General features: G+C 40.4%; 1 protein-coding gene across 1 annotated transcript; it reads right to left on the bottom strand.

Moving 5' to 3' along the window:
- Positions 1 to 5,087: 5,087 nt before the first annotated feature.
- On the bottom strand, positions 5,088 to 16,146 carry PDCD10 (programmed cell death 10). The gene is made up of 8 exons (XM_032193363.1): positions 16,031 to 16,146; positions 10,044 to 10,256; positions 9,193 to 9,246; positions 8,097 to 8,214; positions 7,420 to 7,546; positions 6,991 to 7,069; positions 6,570 to 6,652; positions 5,088 to 5,806 (listed from the first exon to the last, which is right to left on the bottom strand). The coding sequence occupies exons 2-8, from the start codon at positions 10,137 to 10,139 to the stop codon at positions 5,725 to 5,727; spliced, it is 639 nt and encodes a 212-aa protein (XP_032049254.1). The 5' UTR covers positions 10,140 to 10,256; positions 16,031 to 16,146; the 3' UTR covers positions 5,088 to 5,724.
- Positions 16,147 to 16,171: the final 25 nt, after the last annotated feature.

Genomic DNA, 16,171 nt, shown 5'->3' with positions numbered 1-16,171 from the left:
TTAAAGCTTTGCAATGTGAAAAATGTAAGTAAAACTCAGGCCCAGTTTAATTTTCCTTTGCCCCTTAGATCTTGATAGTTCATATCAAATAGGATTTTTTTCCCTACTTGCAGCAACCAAAGCTCCGGAAGAACTTTCCTTCGGGACTTTTCTTAAACTTGATTTTGACAAAGCTTCCTGTAAACAAAAGCCTGCTCAGTAGCTCAGAGTGGAAAGTTCAGCTTGTACTCTCTACTGCATTTTTACACCTTTTTGTTTTTTGCCTCCTAATAGCATTTGGGTGACTTGAGTGATGGCATCTCCAGAGAAAACAGGACCGTTATGCTAGAACCACATAACAATTTTGGAAAGTTCCTCAAGCATCTGCCTTTCCAGTTGTGGCCCATCATCGCCTTTGCAGAAGATAATAAATACCTTTATTGCATGACATCCTTGACAGGAATTTCTGATGTTCCATAACGAACCACTTCAGAAAATTCTGTTTGTCACTCTCATTAAGCAGCTGCAGAAAAGCACACAAAATTATTAATACCACATGGCTATGCAAACAGCAATGAAAAATGGTTACCACACTTTCTCGATAAGCAATGCAAAATCCTTCCAATTAACATTTTAATTAGAAAATTCACTTACCATGAAACGGTCCTGCATTTTCTTAAAGGTTATACTCAGTCTGCTTTCAAATTCATCCACAGCATTTTTCACTGTGGCTCTGTCTGAGATTAGATACCCAGCAGCTGAAAGGGAGTTTAAGTGAATTATACTTGTAGCTCATACTTGATTCTCTTTATTTTAAAACTTCAGGCACTCAGGCTTCTATTTCACCCATCACTTGTCCTTGAAGACTAATACAGCTTCAGGAAAAAAGCAATTACCCACTCTGAAAAGCCTGGTAGTTACAATTATGAAATAATAAAATGTCAAAGACAAATGCCTAATTTAGATATAGTGTTTTAAACTTCTTAGTTTAGTGAAATACTACAAAATATTCTCTCCAGTCATTACATCCATCTGGTACAATGATGTCTTTGACTGGCACAGAAAGCAAATTCACAAACATTTGGTGCGGCGCATCTGAGCACGCATTAGAAATCAGCAATTGCAAACCTATTTTGCTCACCTTGTCACCAATAATGCGTTGCTTAGTGCTTTAATTCCAGCTCGTTCTTGAAGACACTCAGTAAGCAGGAACACTCGTGTCTCTAGGGGAAAAAAGTTTAACATTTGCAACAGCAGTTGCTGTGCATCCCTTGCTCTTGGTGCTCACAGGCGTCACAATCCCCAACAATCCCTAAATAAGCGAAGTTTCCTCCATGGCTACCGTTGGTTACTGGTTGAATAATAAGCACCCATGAACCTTTAATGGTGAGAAGAATTCTGGAAGAATAACAGTAGCAAAGTCTAAACAAAGACGGATTTTAAACTGGTACTTTCCAACCAAAGCGATCTTTACATGATGTACATTTCACAAACAGCAGACTCCAAAAATTACAGATTCTCACTGCTCATGCTTGCAGGTCAGGTCTTACTGATCTTAGCACAACTTGGGCTGCGATAAAAGCACTGCAAGGTGGCAGAAGGGAAGAGATTAAACCCTTTGTCCTGTTATCGTGTACTCTGATAGTGTCCAGGTATCGTTATCACAGTCCAAGATTTTTATGATGAGGGCAATGCAGGCACAAACAATCCTTGCACCTCAGGTTGGCAAGCTGCATTCCTCATCCTTGCAATGGGTATTAAGAAGAACCGTGTGCTTACAGGTTTTGAAAAAAAAATGTGGAGACAAACAATATGTGCAAAATTAGAGAAGAAAATCACACCTGAGCATCTAGGAGTCAGCCCCAGAGTAAATGAAGAGCTCTTCTCCCAGCACTGCCTGAGTCCTCGATGTGACTGTGCTGCCTGCAGCCCCTGCAGCACAAGTGCTCTGCCTCCTGCCCTGTTTGTAGCAGCTGTATCTGGGGGAAGGCGAAGGAGAAAAAGGCACAAAATAAGAAGCTATGGAGAAGAGGCTTATGCCACCCAACCATGTTGTACCTAGCGAGAACTGCTTTGCATTGTCTTAGAAATCAAGCACCATGCCTGCAGGTTCACAAACAAGCTGTGGGGAGGAGACACGGAGCCACTAAGGGATGTCTCAAAATAAGCCAAGCCCTCCTTCTCCACCTCGTGAGGACAAGGTGTTTAATATCAGCCTGGAAGGGGCAAAATTAGCAGTGCCTACGCCTCCACTTTTAGAGAAGGCCAAAAACTTGGGATGGTGTATTTTTAATGTGAGGCCCAAGATGGGATACAATCAGACCCTCATAACACATTAAAAGGCTCAGTGAAGAAGGGGGAAAAGAACAATTGGTTGTGAACAAGGTTAGTGAATTCTTCATCATAAATTAAATTTATGATAGACATTAAGCTTCCATATTTGAAGGCTTCTTTCCCCCCCTTCCATACCATTCTAAAATGATACCTAACAAGAGGAATGAGGACAAGGAAGGTGGTTTAAAATAGAACTTGATAGATTTATGACCAACATTATACGGTAGGTACTTCTTAACTTCGGTAAGAAGCCAAGCTTGATGACCCAGGACCATCTTTTGAGCGCTATTTTTTAGCACTAAGTTTGCAACTCAGACGTGGTTCTGTTCCTGAAGTGCAGTCCCTACAAGTCTCCTCCGAAAGGAAAGCCTGCCCAGAACAGAACAAGGGAAAACCAAAACCATGGCGTGAAAAATGACCAAGTTAGCAAAGACACTGAACCACTACATGAATTGGAAGAGCTCCCACAGCTCACAAGCAGAAACTGCCTGCAGTACCCATTTCAGAAGGCGCTGGTTAGCGGTGCTGCAGGGAGACACAGCCAGGCAGTGCCTGGCACAGTGATATTCTCAGGGGGAACAGCCAGCACCTTCTCCACAGGTAAGTGATCATCAGCGCTGTGCCAAATGTGGTGGTTACTATCTCACACCTTAACTGATGTTTATTTTAGCTCCCCTTTAGCTCCTTCCTTTCAGAATGAAGTTACCTAAACCTGAGATTTGTGACAGGCTTGTCTAGACAACCTTTCCCTTCCCCACCCATTTCTCAAAGCAGCACACATGGTCTTGGTGTAAAGTAAACAGACCAGATAACACTTGCAGAATAAACAAGGTGTGTTTTCCCTTGACATACAGTCAAAGACCTGAAAAGAACACTAGGAGGGAACACTTCAATGGTAACCGAGTTAAGACTGCATGAAAAGATGACGGTTAATCAAGGCCGATACTACCTGACCAACTTACTGCCTGCACGAACTGGTGTTCTGGCCTCAACCACTTCTTCCATGACATTTCACACCCACTACCTCAAGTCAGCTCAAGACAAAGCTCTGATTGAAGCTGGGCACCTGACATATCTCACACTTTTAAAGAAAGAAAATTCAGCATTACAACAGCAAGCTGCTAACCAGAAATAAGTCCATGTTTTTCTTCATTTCTTTTTAGATAAAGGACTACCAAAACAAGTGATTAAGACAATGTTTCTTTGCATTATTAACAAATACACAAAGTTTTATTCTGTACGTTAACATTATCATATCAAGTATAACCCACATTCACAGCAGAAGTTTTCTGATACCAATTTGCAACACCAGCTACCGTATTATAAATGCATTAAGAGAAACTTATCTTTAGCTATTTGGGTAACTTGAAGATAAAGTGCAAAACCATAATAAAATTCAGATAAATATATGCCCCAGCTTGTACTCAGTGGAAGATAAAGCAAAGTTTTAAGACTACTAGATATGTATTCATTGCATACAGTAGAAGAGTGCGACCTGGTATCAATTTTCAAGTTTTCCTATCACCAGGCATGGATTACAATAATTTTCCACTACTGAAAAGGTAAAAAAAAAAAAAAAAAAAAAGTCATGATAAGCTTACAAACAAGACATGTTGGCCAGACTACCTGGAGCTTAGCCCTATACTAGGTAGCTTTATGCAATAAAGGATGAAGGTATAGGAAGAACTGATGGACAGAAACAGTTCATTTCCTGACAGCCTCTTTGATTTTACCATCAAGGAATCAAATAGTAGGACATAGCAAAATCCTTTTTTGAGTCCCCAAGTCATAACATATATATTTTCAAACAATACCTGCAGAACAAGTACATAAGCACAGTATCACCATTCAACTGAAAAAAGGACCGCCAACTGGTCCTCTCAATCCAAGACAAGAAAAAAACTTCAGGTCCAACTCAGAGTGTAACCCAAGCTGATGTATTTCTCCTTACAGTCACTGGTACAGCTTCCCCAGTTCCAAACACTCTTTTCAAGTGAAATAAAGTTCCAAAAACTCTGCGTGACTTTCTTTTACCTAGCTAACCATCTAGTGCTACTTTGGAGGCAGCAGGTATGTATAGTTTTTCTTCTGTAGAGCATTTAAGCAGATAAATGAATTTGAAGACCCAGCTGGTGTACTCTGGATAAGGCACTCACCCCAGATGAGCAGTACAGCACCAGGCCAGTGCATAAGAGAAGTCTGGCCATATTTATTCATCATTTACACACAAAGAATAGTCCTATAGCATTGTGCTCTTTCAGTTTGAAGTGATCTTCCTGCAACAGTTTCTGCAGCTTTATAAGCTGCTCCATTCTTTCCTAAATTTACTAGTTTTGCCCATGTAAGTATTTATAGAATGAAATCCTGAAGTTCTTCTAGATTCCTAGTATTTCAAAGTAAAATTGAGGTGCCAATTGAGGGGCATGCACGATATTTAGTAGAACTTGCAAAAAGCTACCATGAACTCACAGTGACAAACGTTCAATCTGCCCATCAGCAGTTCTCAACCATCTATAGAACATTTGTCAAGCTAGGTCTCGCATGATTTAAATCCCTGGAAAAAGTTGCTTTATGGCATGCATAGTAGAGATATCACTAGTGCTTCTTGGAAGACTTCTATTTTCTCCTCCTCCTCCCTCCAGTTTAAATAAAAAGTTGTTCATAGTTCACCCTTTACTGCACAAAACCCTGGAATAGCAGGAGTAAAAACCTGTTAGCCTACCACCAAAAGATTAAGTTGGATTTAGTCTCTACGAAAAAGCAAAACACACACCTCACTTCTTGGGTTCTTTATTACTTTGTCAGACATTTTGATAGGATTATTCTGGTATTCTGGTCTAGTATTGGATCACAACCTAAATCTCAGTTTTAAGGAAAAACCTTCATTTCATACTGATTTGAACTGCCAGTGACTTTAAGCACCCAGTTTTATTTTTTCCATTTAATGTATGCTCTGCAGTTCTAAAAAGATGAGTTACGCTTTTTTGTTCACATACAAAAAGACAGTCTAACAGATGTAAACTATTTATTGAATATTTGCCACCAATATTGTTAAATACATAATCTTGCAGTTTTCCGCTTTCAAGTTAAAATGTCAGAAACAGAACACCAAATATTTACAATTCTTATAAGGAATGTTACATAATGACACATTAAGGCGTAAATTCTTTTGGCTTATAATTCTGAAAAGAATGATAATAGCAAAAAGTGATGCAAAAAATCTTCGTTGTGAGATTATGATTAAGCTACAATGTTTTACAAAAATATGGTGTAAGATGGCAATAATCCCATTCAAAATCCTGCATTAGGCCCCTAAAGAGGGGCTGATAATTTATACAGTCAACTTTAAAATTTACATATAAAGGTACCCTATTCACCATTGAAAAGTACAACTCTCAACATATACAGTTTTCAGGCCACAGTTTTGAAGGTCTGGAGTATCAAGTTGGTTTGATGAATTAGTCGGTTGGCACTTATGAACACATTTATTGCCCTGGTAGAAAAAACAAAGATATTAGTTGATACACTTTTCAGCACTTTGTTCAATAAATACTGCATTAAATCAGGGTAACTAAACATATTGGCATCTAGGCAAACTGGAAACATACTGATGTCTTACCATATTGTGATGTACCTGAAACTTACAGCTGGCAAACAGACTTAGTTGCATAGCTTATTCTAGAAAGACTATGTTTGTTGGCAGGAACTTAAAAGACTTTGGCTCTCTATTTAGTTTTGTGGTTTTAGCTACAAAAAGGAGTAGAGCAACAATCATTAAATGCCTGTTCCTTTCACTCCATCCCCTGATAATTTCAGAATTTGCAACTCTTTCCTCAAATACCTATTATTTCAGTAATCTTTGTTACAAAAAAGTGTGGGGTCACTGAGGTTTTTAATCTCAGAAGTGACACCTGTAAGCAAGACTATTTTGGTTAGTGCTGCTCCTTTCTGGTGGGAGCTGGGTAAACGAACCTGTAGTTCAGACAGATGTAAGTTACAAGGAACATGAGTCTTACCTGGGATTTCTTGCAATATTGATAATACCTAAGGCACTGTAAAGCTTATGCCCACAACACATGGCACAGCATTTGCTTCACACAGGACTGAACAGAGCTGGTATCTTTCAGTATGTTTGGGGTAAGTGAACAACACATATCAGCCCTTATAACAAAAATCATCTTATTTTCCCTAACCAAACTAGTTAGGCAAACAAGACCTTTTCATTATGTATAAATTTAGTACAAAAGTATACTTACTTTCCATCTTTAAAATAGGTTTTCAGAGTATCACTGAAACTTTTGGAGTATTTTACAAACTCTTTCTTTTGGTGCTCAAGTGCCTAAAAAAAACAAAAACACCAAGAAGGTTATAAGATCACAGACTGGATACAATGAGGGTCTTGACATTAAAGGCAGAAGAAGACAAGCAAACAGTATGCAGATATAGGAATTTTAGGTTAAGGGTGGTAGTATATATTTTTTTTTACATTGCATTTACTTATTTTTAAGAAAGACATGCAGAGAAGTCATCCTCTTCGTAAAAAAAAATGCTAAGAATTAGCAAACAATCATGTTAAAACATTATGTCATTGACCAGTTATGCTCTCCTATTCATCCTTTGATCAAATTGCTTCCCCTTCTACTATTAAAAACGGTGTATAAAAAAGTTTTCACGTACCCTCCGGTTCTGGTATTGGTATTTCTTGAAGACATTATTTACTGTGTCAAGAAGTTCCTTTATTGCACTCGCGATGTCCCTGTTTAACAATGAAAAGAGTTGCAATATCAATAAGCTATACTATTTAAATACTGGAATTTAAACGCCTTTCAACAGCCCTACATCCTATCTGATATTCCTTCCATTGAGATGAAAGAGCTAGACAAGTAACATGGCAACTCAACTTGTTGATTATTTTTAATTTCTGTCTATTAACACAGGGCTCTCATTAAGAATATTCAACTCTATTCACTCATTTATAACCACAGGTCAAGCTTTTTTCCAACAGCAACACCGTGGCTAGCATCTCCCACAGCATTTCAGCATCCAGATATAAATGCAAAGTTTGATCCCCTCAAACTGCAGAAAAATATATAATGCAGCACTTACTTGATTGTCTGAAGAAACCTCACTCTGTCATTGATCTCATCTGGAATCTTACTAAGAATCTGTTTAAGTGCTCGCGCCTTTTCATTCAGATCTTGGAATTCTGGTTCTGGTCTTTCAATCATATATTCTAACAAGAAGAACATATTGAAGAAAAAATAATGGCATTTTTCAGTAAGTTCCTTGTGGCAGCTAAAAAAAAAACTGCTTCACAAAATGCAGCAGTCTTGCCATGAAGGATTTGAAGGCTGACTGCACAAAAGATAGCCATGACCACAAACCCACAGTAAATACTCTGCATTAACAGAAACACAGCGCAGCAATAACCTTTCTAATTGCAAGTTGGAGATGTTATTTAAAAGAAATGCTGAACACGTTACACTAATTAAACGCAGTACTAAAAGAACTTTAAGCCTACTATACACTGCCCTTCTCTGACAGTGCAACACCAGCTTTTAATTTGAGGCAAACTGCAGAAGGTGAGCTACTTCTAAGTATTATTTTTCTCTTATTAGTCATGTATGTACCTCCAACAGATGTACTCAGAAAGACAACTGTTCCTACTATTCAGCATGGTAGAAGAAATCTATTAACAGAAAACTTCCTCTGAAAATGGGCATAGAGAAATTTGGCACGGTAATTAAGAAAATGCTTATTCAACGTAAGAGACTTGGTATTACCTTCTACATCATCAGCAGCCATACGCAGGAGAGACTCCGTAAAGTTTACATCCACACTTTTTTTCTCCAGAATTTTCATAATAATGTCCTGCGTGAGACCTGGATTTTCTTTTTCAGCCTGCATTGAGAGAGGATTTATTCTTAAAGATGCAATCATAATACTGCAAGGACAAAAGCAGACTTCCAAGTAATTTGCTTCACATACCACAGCAATTTGCTAGAAAATTCTAAGAGGTACAATGGTTTAAAATTAGCATATTACATTGAAAACTGCTCTTCCATTTTTATTTTCTTAAGTAGTTTTGTATAAGCAACTTTTCCAATAAACCCTTCCACTCCCTTCAATTTGAGTAAGAGATATTTTGTAAAGAAATTCTTTGTATTGTTGTATTCCTGTAAACACTTTGCTTTGAAACAAAGATATTGCACATAACAGAATTTAATTCACTTATTCACAGGCGCAACTCCCCCATCTTCCACATGGAATTTTTTTAAGTGTGCCTCTTACAAAACACATATGCTCAAACATCTTTGAACTCCCTTTTCACAGAAAACTCCTTTTGACTGATGACATATCTAAATTAAGCTAAGCTGGATTCTAACACTGGACATATTCACAGTACCTGTGCTGCTATCAAAAAAATATTCTGTGTTGAGTACGAATGAGCATGTGTTTTTAGCTAGCACTACCATTTCCTCCAATATCTCAGTTTCTATTATTTGCATTCAGCACAGCCCCTTACCACGAGTTGTAAATAACATTTAACTTGGAAGAGTTCTGACTGTGAGCTGTAGCTGTCTAGGTACACTTAAAGTGGAGAAACAGCAAAGCACTGCTTAGCTACCTTTTATACTACATACACAAGGTGAGATTTTGTTTGAAATTGCTCAATATACTTTAATTAATCAGATTCCAACTCACATGTGCACTCATTTCAAACTTAGTCCACGTGATCATACACACATTTTTATTTAAGGCTACTGATTAAGGAAGATCCAATCTTCAAACATGACGACACAAGGAAGCAGTTATTTTTAACTTCACCATATTGTTTACCTTTTAAATGACCATTCCTCAATACAAGTAACTTCTCACCTTAATAAAGGCCGCTCTCAGTGTCTGAGCTGCTGATAGATTTACTCTTTCTAGCTGCAATAAAAGTTTAGACTGATTAGCAATTTGAACGTTATCAGAACAAAACAAGTAAAGTATTCATGCCTTGCCTTACATAGCATGATAAAGGTGCTTAGCAGAAGAACTGAAACAGATACAAAGTATGAAGTTTGATCCAAACAAAGGACTTCCTCCCTAAATAACCAAACATGTCACTGGACATACTTTGCTTTTATTCAGCCTTCATCAGAAGTCTGACAGAAGACTTTAAGAACATCTTGACAGCCTCTGATACTTACAGAAAGACAAGTACCCAATTAAATTATAGCCATTAGCAGTTAAAATACACATGCATCAAGCTGCTCACAGGTACATGTTAAACTGCACCTTATTTCCTGTCACAGATTGCACTAGTTCCTAATGCTGTGCTAGGATCTGTGACCATTAGAGCTGAAATAGCTTCGCAAAAAGCCTCGCAAAAAGTTATGTGCACATTTACAGTGATGAAAGGAAAATAAGAACACTGAAATAATCATCTGAAAAGGAACTGCAGCATCAAGGAAAAAAAAATCGAATGTTACATAGCATTTTTGCTAAAACCCTCTGTAAAAGCTAAGAAAAAAGACCAAGACCAGGGCCAAGACAACTAGCAACCACTGACAAGCTTCGAATTGTGTTCATGGAAAGTGGGGTGAAAGAGTAAGAAAAGCATAGAAAGAAGGCTGGGTTAAACACTAGAATTTCTCCCCATCAAGCTAAGCTGGCTGTTACTGCCATCGGCTTTCCTGATATAAAAGGATTACTATGTTCTACAGCAAAAGCAGAGAGCTTACCTCGTTAAAGACAGGGTACATAACAGCATAGAGTGGCATGGAAACCATAGAAGTGGTCTCTGCTTCATTCTTCATCTCTTCCATTGTCATCCTCATTCAAAGAACCACTTCTCAAGAAAAATGCTATAGAAGCAAAAAACTCCTCATTCACTGAAACGTTTCTTCTTTTTCCTCGTTGTGCAGGAATATTTGAAGAACTTGAAATATATTGTCCTTATGTCATAGGGAAAAAAAAAAACAAAAGAACAATTATGAGTTAGAATGACTAACGATTTCTAAAAAAATGAAAAGCACAGAACGTTATTTCCTGCCCAGAAAGCACGAATTATTTTATGACATCAGCTTAAGTAAATATAGAATTACTACTTCATGCAATTTTAAAGCCTTAATTCTAATTTATTAAGTGAGCAAATATTTTATAGTAGCATACTACCAGAAAATCTTTACTGCAAGTTCTTACATAATTAATTTTCCTGAAAGTAATTTTATTTGATACATGATAAAAAAAATGGTGAATACTATGCCTTTGTTTTTATACAAGCAAGAGTCTTCAGTCATCTTTCCACTCAGGGTGTGTCCAGGACTATGTTAACTCAATGGAAAATTATTGTTCCAGTAACTGAACCTAGCTTTTGGAAGCTCTCCACCCAGTCTAGCTCATCATACACCCAACACAGAGTGATCATTGCTCAGACCCAGGAATTAAGTGGAAAAAAAGAAGGTAGCCCTGCACTTCATAAGCAATCTCTCCAACAGTCTGTGTTTTCTGTTCAACAAGACAAGATTTTGAGAATGTTTTGTATAACATAATGGAGCTTAAAGACTTAACATCCAAAATAGAAATAAAGATGCACAAAAAAAGGTTATTATTATTTATTTAGATTTGCTCAGTATTTAATGTGCTAGAGGAGTTTTTCCATCCCCAAGAACCTTTAGACATCTGGCGTTTGTATGTTCAAGTACTGGATTTTATTGATACTTTAGTGAGAAATGAATAAAATAAAATCTTTGAAAAGAGCAGGAGCTACAACAGTAATCGATATCACTTCCCAGTAGCATCAACAGGGCAAAACATGCTAAGATGCTTCTTCAAGCTATGTTCCCCCTTTTGTTCTGCACTTGCTAGAAATCTTCTGCATTGAACTATTTAAGTAGAAAAACAGATGAACTTTTTGCCCAGGGCAAGTGTATAGTAGTATAGCTGTAATTATAGCTAAGTGAAAGTTGTTATTGACTACAGTAAGCACAAGGAGGAACTTGGATGGCTGCAAATATCACACCCGCCTCACCCGAGCGTGGGATTGGGCAGTATGAACATACCCCAAAGTGATAAACCAAGGGAGGAACCAGTCACATTACAGAAATAGCCGACAGTTAAGAAAATATTATTGGAAGTTAAACATAAATATAGCAACAAGCGACAGCTATTTATACAGGCCTGCTGACATGGATTGCAGATTGCAAAATCTCATCTCTATTTCTCTTGGTGTTTGAAACTTTCAGCGTGACGTACATGAGCAGAGTCCCTTAGCCACAAAAAGGGCTTACCCTGACTTTAAATAAAAGGGGTCTGTGTAGAAACCTCAGCATGAGTAGAGCTGCAGAAGGTCAGGGCTCACCATTTTAACACCTACCGGTAGCTGTTTTATTCAAGAACTTGGAAGAATACAATCAAATATTTGCTATTTCTTAAAAAGTTGATTATCTTTAAAGAACTCGATCCAGAGTTACCCAAATTCATGCAAAACTCACAGGGGGGACTCATCTGAACAAGTTTGTCTCCCCAGCACAAGCCCAAGCTGTCCCTGTCTATTTACTACACTCATACTGCCTGCACCAAGGACTATGACATGTAAGGGGCAGGGTGGAAGGCGAGCTGCCTGTTTTGCAGTTTCCTTCTGTGTTTCTGGAAGTTCAGTAAAAATAAACACTCCAGGAAGATCCTACACAAAAAAGTGTCGCTGAAGACAGAGTTCAGATTAATTGGCTGCAAGGTTTTTTGTTTTTGTTTTTTTTATCTAAAGCACTGTGCTGTCAACATAAAAGTTTTTAAAAACAGGTAAATGAGCGTTGCTTTAGTCTACCCAAAAGATTTTTGATCATCAGGAGAAGGGCAAAGAAGGACAAAATAACCATTAGATATAATTACTTCGGTTTTATGGGTTATCAGTATCCACAAAGAAAATAAAATACCAACTGAAATGATAGATTTTTATGATGATGAAAGCCTCACCGCTGACTATTGTGAAGAACTCATTTTCTCCTGAAGAGCCATAAGCCACTGTTACTCATCCATGGTGCGGTTAAACACCCCATATAAAAACAATCAGGCACCATCTCCTACCTCCTTACCAGGCACCGACACTCTTCAAACAAAGTAAATAAATCCTGGATGTGTACTAACACAACGGGTACAAGTGCTGTGACTGAAGACAAGGGCTGGCTTTAAATATGTGTACACACCAAAAAAGTTAAGACTCGAAATCCTTCTGTTGCCAACGTATGAAAATATATGTGGGATCTCAATCACACCGGCTGCTCCGTACAACAGGATCTTTCCTTTGATTCATGCTAACCCCACGTTCCACCCGGTGCATCCATTTGCTATCACTGCCCCACTCTCTCTTTGCAGCTAGGAATGACTCCACACCTTTTGGGGTAACTTGGATGTGCTGCAGTCTTGGTCAGCCCTGAATAGCAGGGTAAAGGCTTCCCCCAAAACACATTTGCAGTACAGAGACTGTACGGGCTCCAGTGCACCCATGACAAATGCTTCCTAAGAGGTCCTGATTATGACCAAATCCCCATGAAGACAGAAGCCAACTCTATCATTTAGGTGAATTATTAGATATTCTGGTAGCCTTCAAGATGGCTTGGCTAAAGCCACGGTTTAATACACATTATCATGAAGCAAACTCTGAGCTTTCAGCATTTCTTTGGTGTCTGATCAAAAGCAGCCATCTGCTTGGCTGCCAGGCTTTATGGCAACACCGTCTCCTAAAAGCATAAGTTCAGCTCACCAGAATCTCAGGTGGCTTTACTTGAGAGGAATTTACACTGGCTTCACCTGCCAATGGTTTTTTCTCTGAAGACACTCAAAAAAGCTGGAATACAATCCCATAAAGAGATGATCCACTACAACAGCACAGCATAGCCACGTGGCTCAGAAAATCCTGGCAAATTTATATTAGGTGCAAGAAAAGTGCTATTCAGCTGGCAAATTTAACTGCTCTGATGGGGGAGACAAGAAGATAGAAGGAGATACAGCACGGGAAGAGACAGACTGCCAAATATAATTTGCATGTTAGCCTGATTTTTCTTTTTAAACAGTGATCCCACAGATTCAAATGTAGCCTGTTCCCCAGCATATGGAATTAGAAGTCATGCTTCACACTGCATCAGAAGAAATCAACCATCAGGGAGAATAAACAGGACAGATATAGTGAATTTAAAGGTGATTTCAACTTGAAAACAATGCTAAGATGCCACCTAGTACAGTCCTGTCTGCTTAGTGTTAAAATCAAACACATCAAGCTCTGTTCCCTGAGAAGAACTAGCACAGAGTTGGCTACTAGTTTTTCTGTGACACTTTCACTGTCAGTACAAATCTGACATTATAACCTTCACCATTTAGGCACTAAAATACTACCCCAAGTGTTCAGCAGTCACGGAGGGGACTGGCACTTTCTGACAAGGAACAAGTTTTTGACGTGTTCTGTTACAGACCTATTTCCCCATTCCCATCCAATGATGTTTTAAATCATTCAGTTGAACTATGTCAGGGGAAAAAAGCTACATTAAGATAAACTTCCTGGAAACAAAAATCGATAAAAAAGCAAAAACCATCAAATTTCCCCAAATGTACGGCTACCGTGCTACGTACCCCAGGTGAAAGCTTGCTTCTCTCTCTCTAACCTGTCACTTACTGACAGACTTTTTGGTCAAGTGCTAAGCATCAAGTAGGAGAAGAACTGAGCTACCTAGTAAGAAAACAACCAGTGAGCGCAGCAATCTTCCCCAGACCCACCTCTGCTCACTGGCCAGGGTGAAGACAAGCAAGGGATCTATGAAAGAAAGGCATTTGTTTAGTATTAGCTTCTGGAAGAGTATTTCAAGAGAAGACAGCAGTGTCATGACTGCAACCTTTAAAGACTTTCAAAACAATGGAAACTCTGGCAGGATGTCAGTGGTCACTTATGTCATCAGGAGATCCACCTGCACCACCAGTGCTGTCTCTGCTCTGTTCTCCAGGCTCCATCTACATCAGATGTAGAAAGTTTTAAGCACTTTTAGATGCTCTTTCTTTAAGAAAAGCACTAAAGAGGCAGTAATCTACCAGAACAATTAATTCAATGGCTGGCTTATAAGGCAGAACCAAGTCACAGCTCTGCCCCTGCTACAGAAAGGTTATCCTTACTGCCAAGAAGTTCTGTTCCACTCCTTGTGGTGAGGATTCAAGAAGACTGAATTAAAGGAAAAGCCTCCAAGACCCCTGAGTTACCAGAACAACATATTTAAGGTCAGGAAGAAAGGTTGGAGAAGAGCACTTAACATGATGCCTATCTTGATTTTAAGGGCAAAGGTCTTCTTGGCCCTTACGTGTAAAACCAATGGGCACAGCAGAACAGAGCTTAGATATTTGCCTAACTACAGATGCAAATTTTACACAAGAGAAAAAATTACAGAGCGTGCTATTTTAACTATACACCTACCCCTTGCACAGCTTGGTGCCTTTAAGTTTCCCTTATTAACCAGCGAAGATGGCGAGAAACTTAGAAAAAGGCACTGTACTGCATCAGTTCCCTGTTCTACTAAAACTTGGCAGTTTGAAGAGGTGGCCAAAGGAATATTATCAGAAGATACGACTGGAGTTTTAAAACATTTAAATGCCTTTAAATGCCTCTTGCTAGAAGAGACATGCACTCTTCCAACATCTCCATGCACGTGTATCACAGCCACTAACGGTCGGGTTCACTCAGACAACGCATAACTGCTTATGCATTTTATTATTGTGAGGGCAATTTGTGTGACTAATTCACGTCACACGAACCACAGCAAACACAAGATGCCTATTTTTAGGCTCACATCAACTCCAAAACAATTCGAGCCCACACTGAGATCAGGCTGACAATTAATTCACATTGTGAACTTCAGGCTGGGAGTTGTTTAGTCCGCTCTAATACATAAGTGCTGGTTTTGTGTGCCTACCAGAGAAGCTACAGCACCTGGATCAGGCCCCAGTTTCAGTAGTCACCCACTGAGAGCTGTAACACAGCACAAGTGAAAGGGGACAGCGCTCTGCGTGCATATAACCGCAACAGTGTTTTCTTGTTTTCTTTTTCAAGTTGTTTTCCTCTTCCTTAGGAATCCAAAAGCAAAGCCAGCACAGTGGCTGCGTTACTCCACCAGGCACTAGGAGATATGACACCATCCCCCACACACACCACCACCCCCCAACGAGCACACAAAGCCCAGGGAGCAGCCCACCCCTCCCACAGGGGTCCCCATATCCCTACCTGGCCCAGCCTCAGGTCAGGACCCCCCCCCCAAGCCCCCACTAACGGGCGGTCCCCACAGAGCGCCGCCACCCGTCCCTGAAGGGCCGCCCGCTGCTTCCACCCCAGGGGAGGGCCCGGGACGGCCCTGCCAGCGCCCCTCACCTCCAGACAGCACTGCTGGGGGCAGGAGACCGGGCTGGGAGCCCGAGGGGCCGGGCAGGACCCCCCAAATCCCCCCCGAGCCGCCGCGAGTCCCCCCCGGCCTCTCCCCGCCCGGCCAGGCCCGAGCCGCGCCCGCCGCCTTCCCTCAGCCCTCCGCCACCCCCCGATTCTGGAAGCAGCCTTACGCTCCTTGCGCGGCGCAGCCCCGCGGGCAGATCCAGGCCCTACGCAAACGCCCTAGTGACCCCCACCCGCCCGCCCTGCTTCTCTCATTCCCACCCCAGGCTCAGCCTGCCGCAGGGGACAGCCCCGGCCTCAGCCCCGTACCTCGGGCGCCCCCCGCCCCGCCGGGCCCACGGAGCTCCCCGGGGGGGCTTCACCGCCGCCGCCGGAAGCGCCCGCAAGGAGGAAGCGCCCGCCGCGGTGAGCGCCCAGCAGGCGTTGCCCGGAACTACCGGGGCGGCCGCG

The sequence above is a fragment of the Aythya fuligula genome, chromosome 9, assembly GCF_009819795.1.
Source record: "Aythya fuligula isolate bAytFul2 chromosome 9, bAytFul2.pri, whole genome shotgun sequence".
Lineage (NCBI taxonomy): Eukaryota > Metazoa > Chordata > Aves > Anseriformes > Anatidae > Aythya > Aythya fuligula.
Note: the sequence above shows the minus strand (reverse complement) of the source record. Positions and strands in the feature narration are given on the sequence as shown.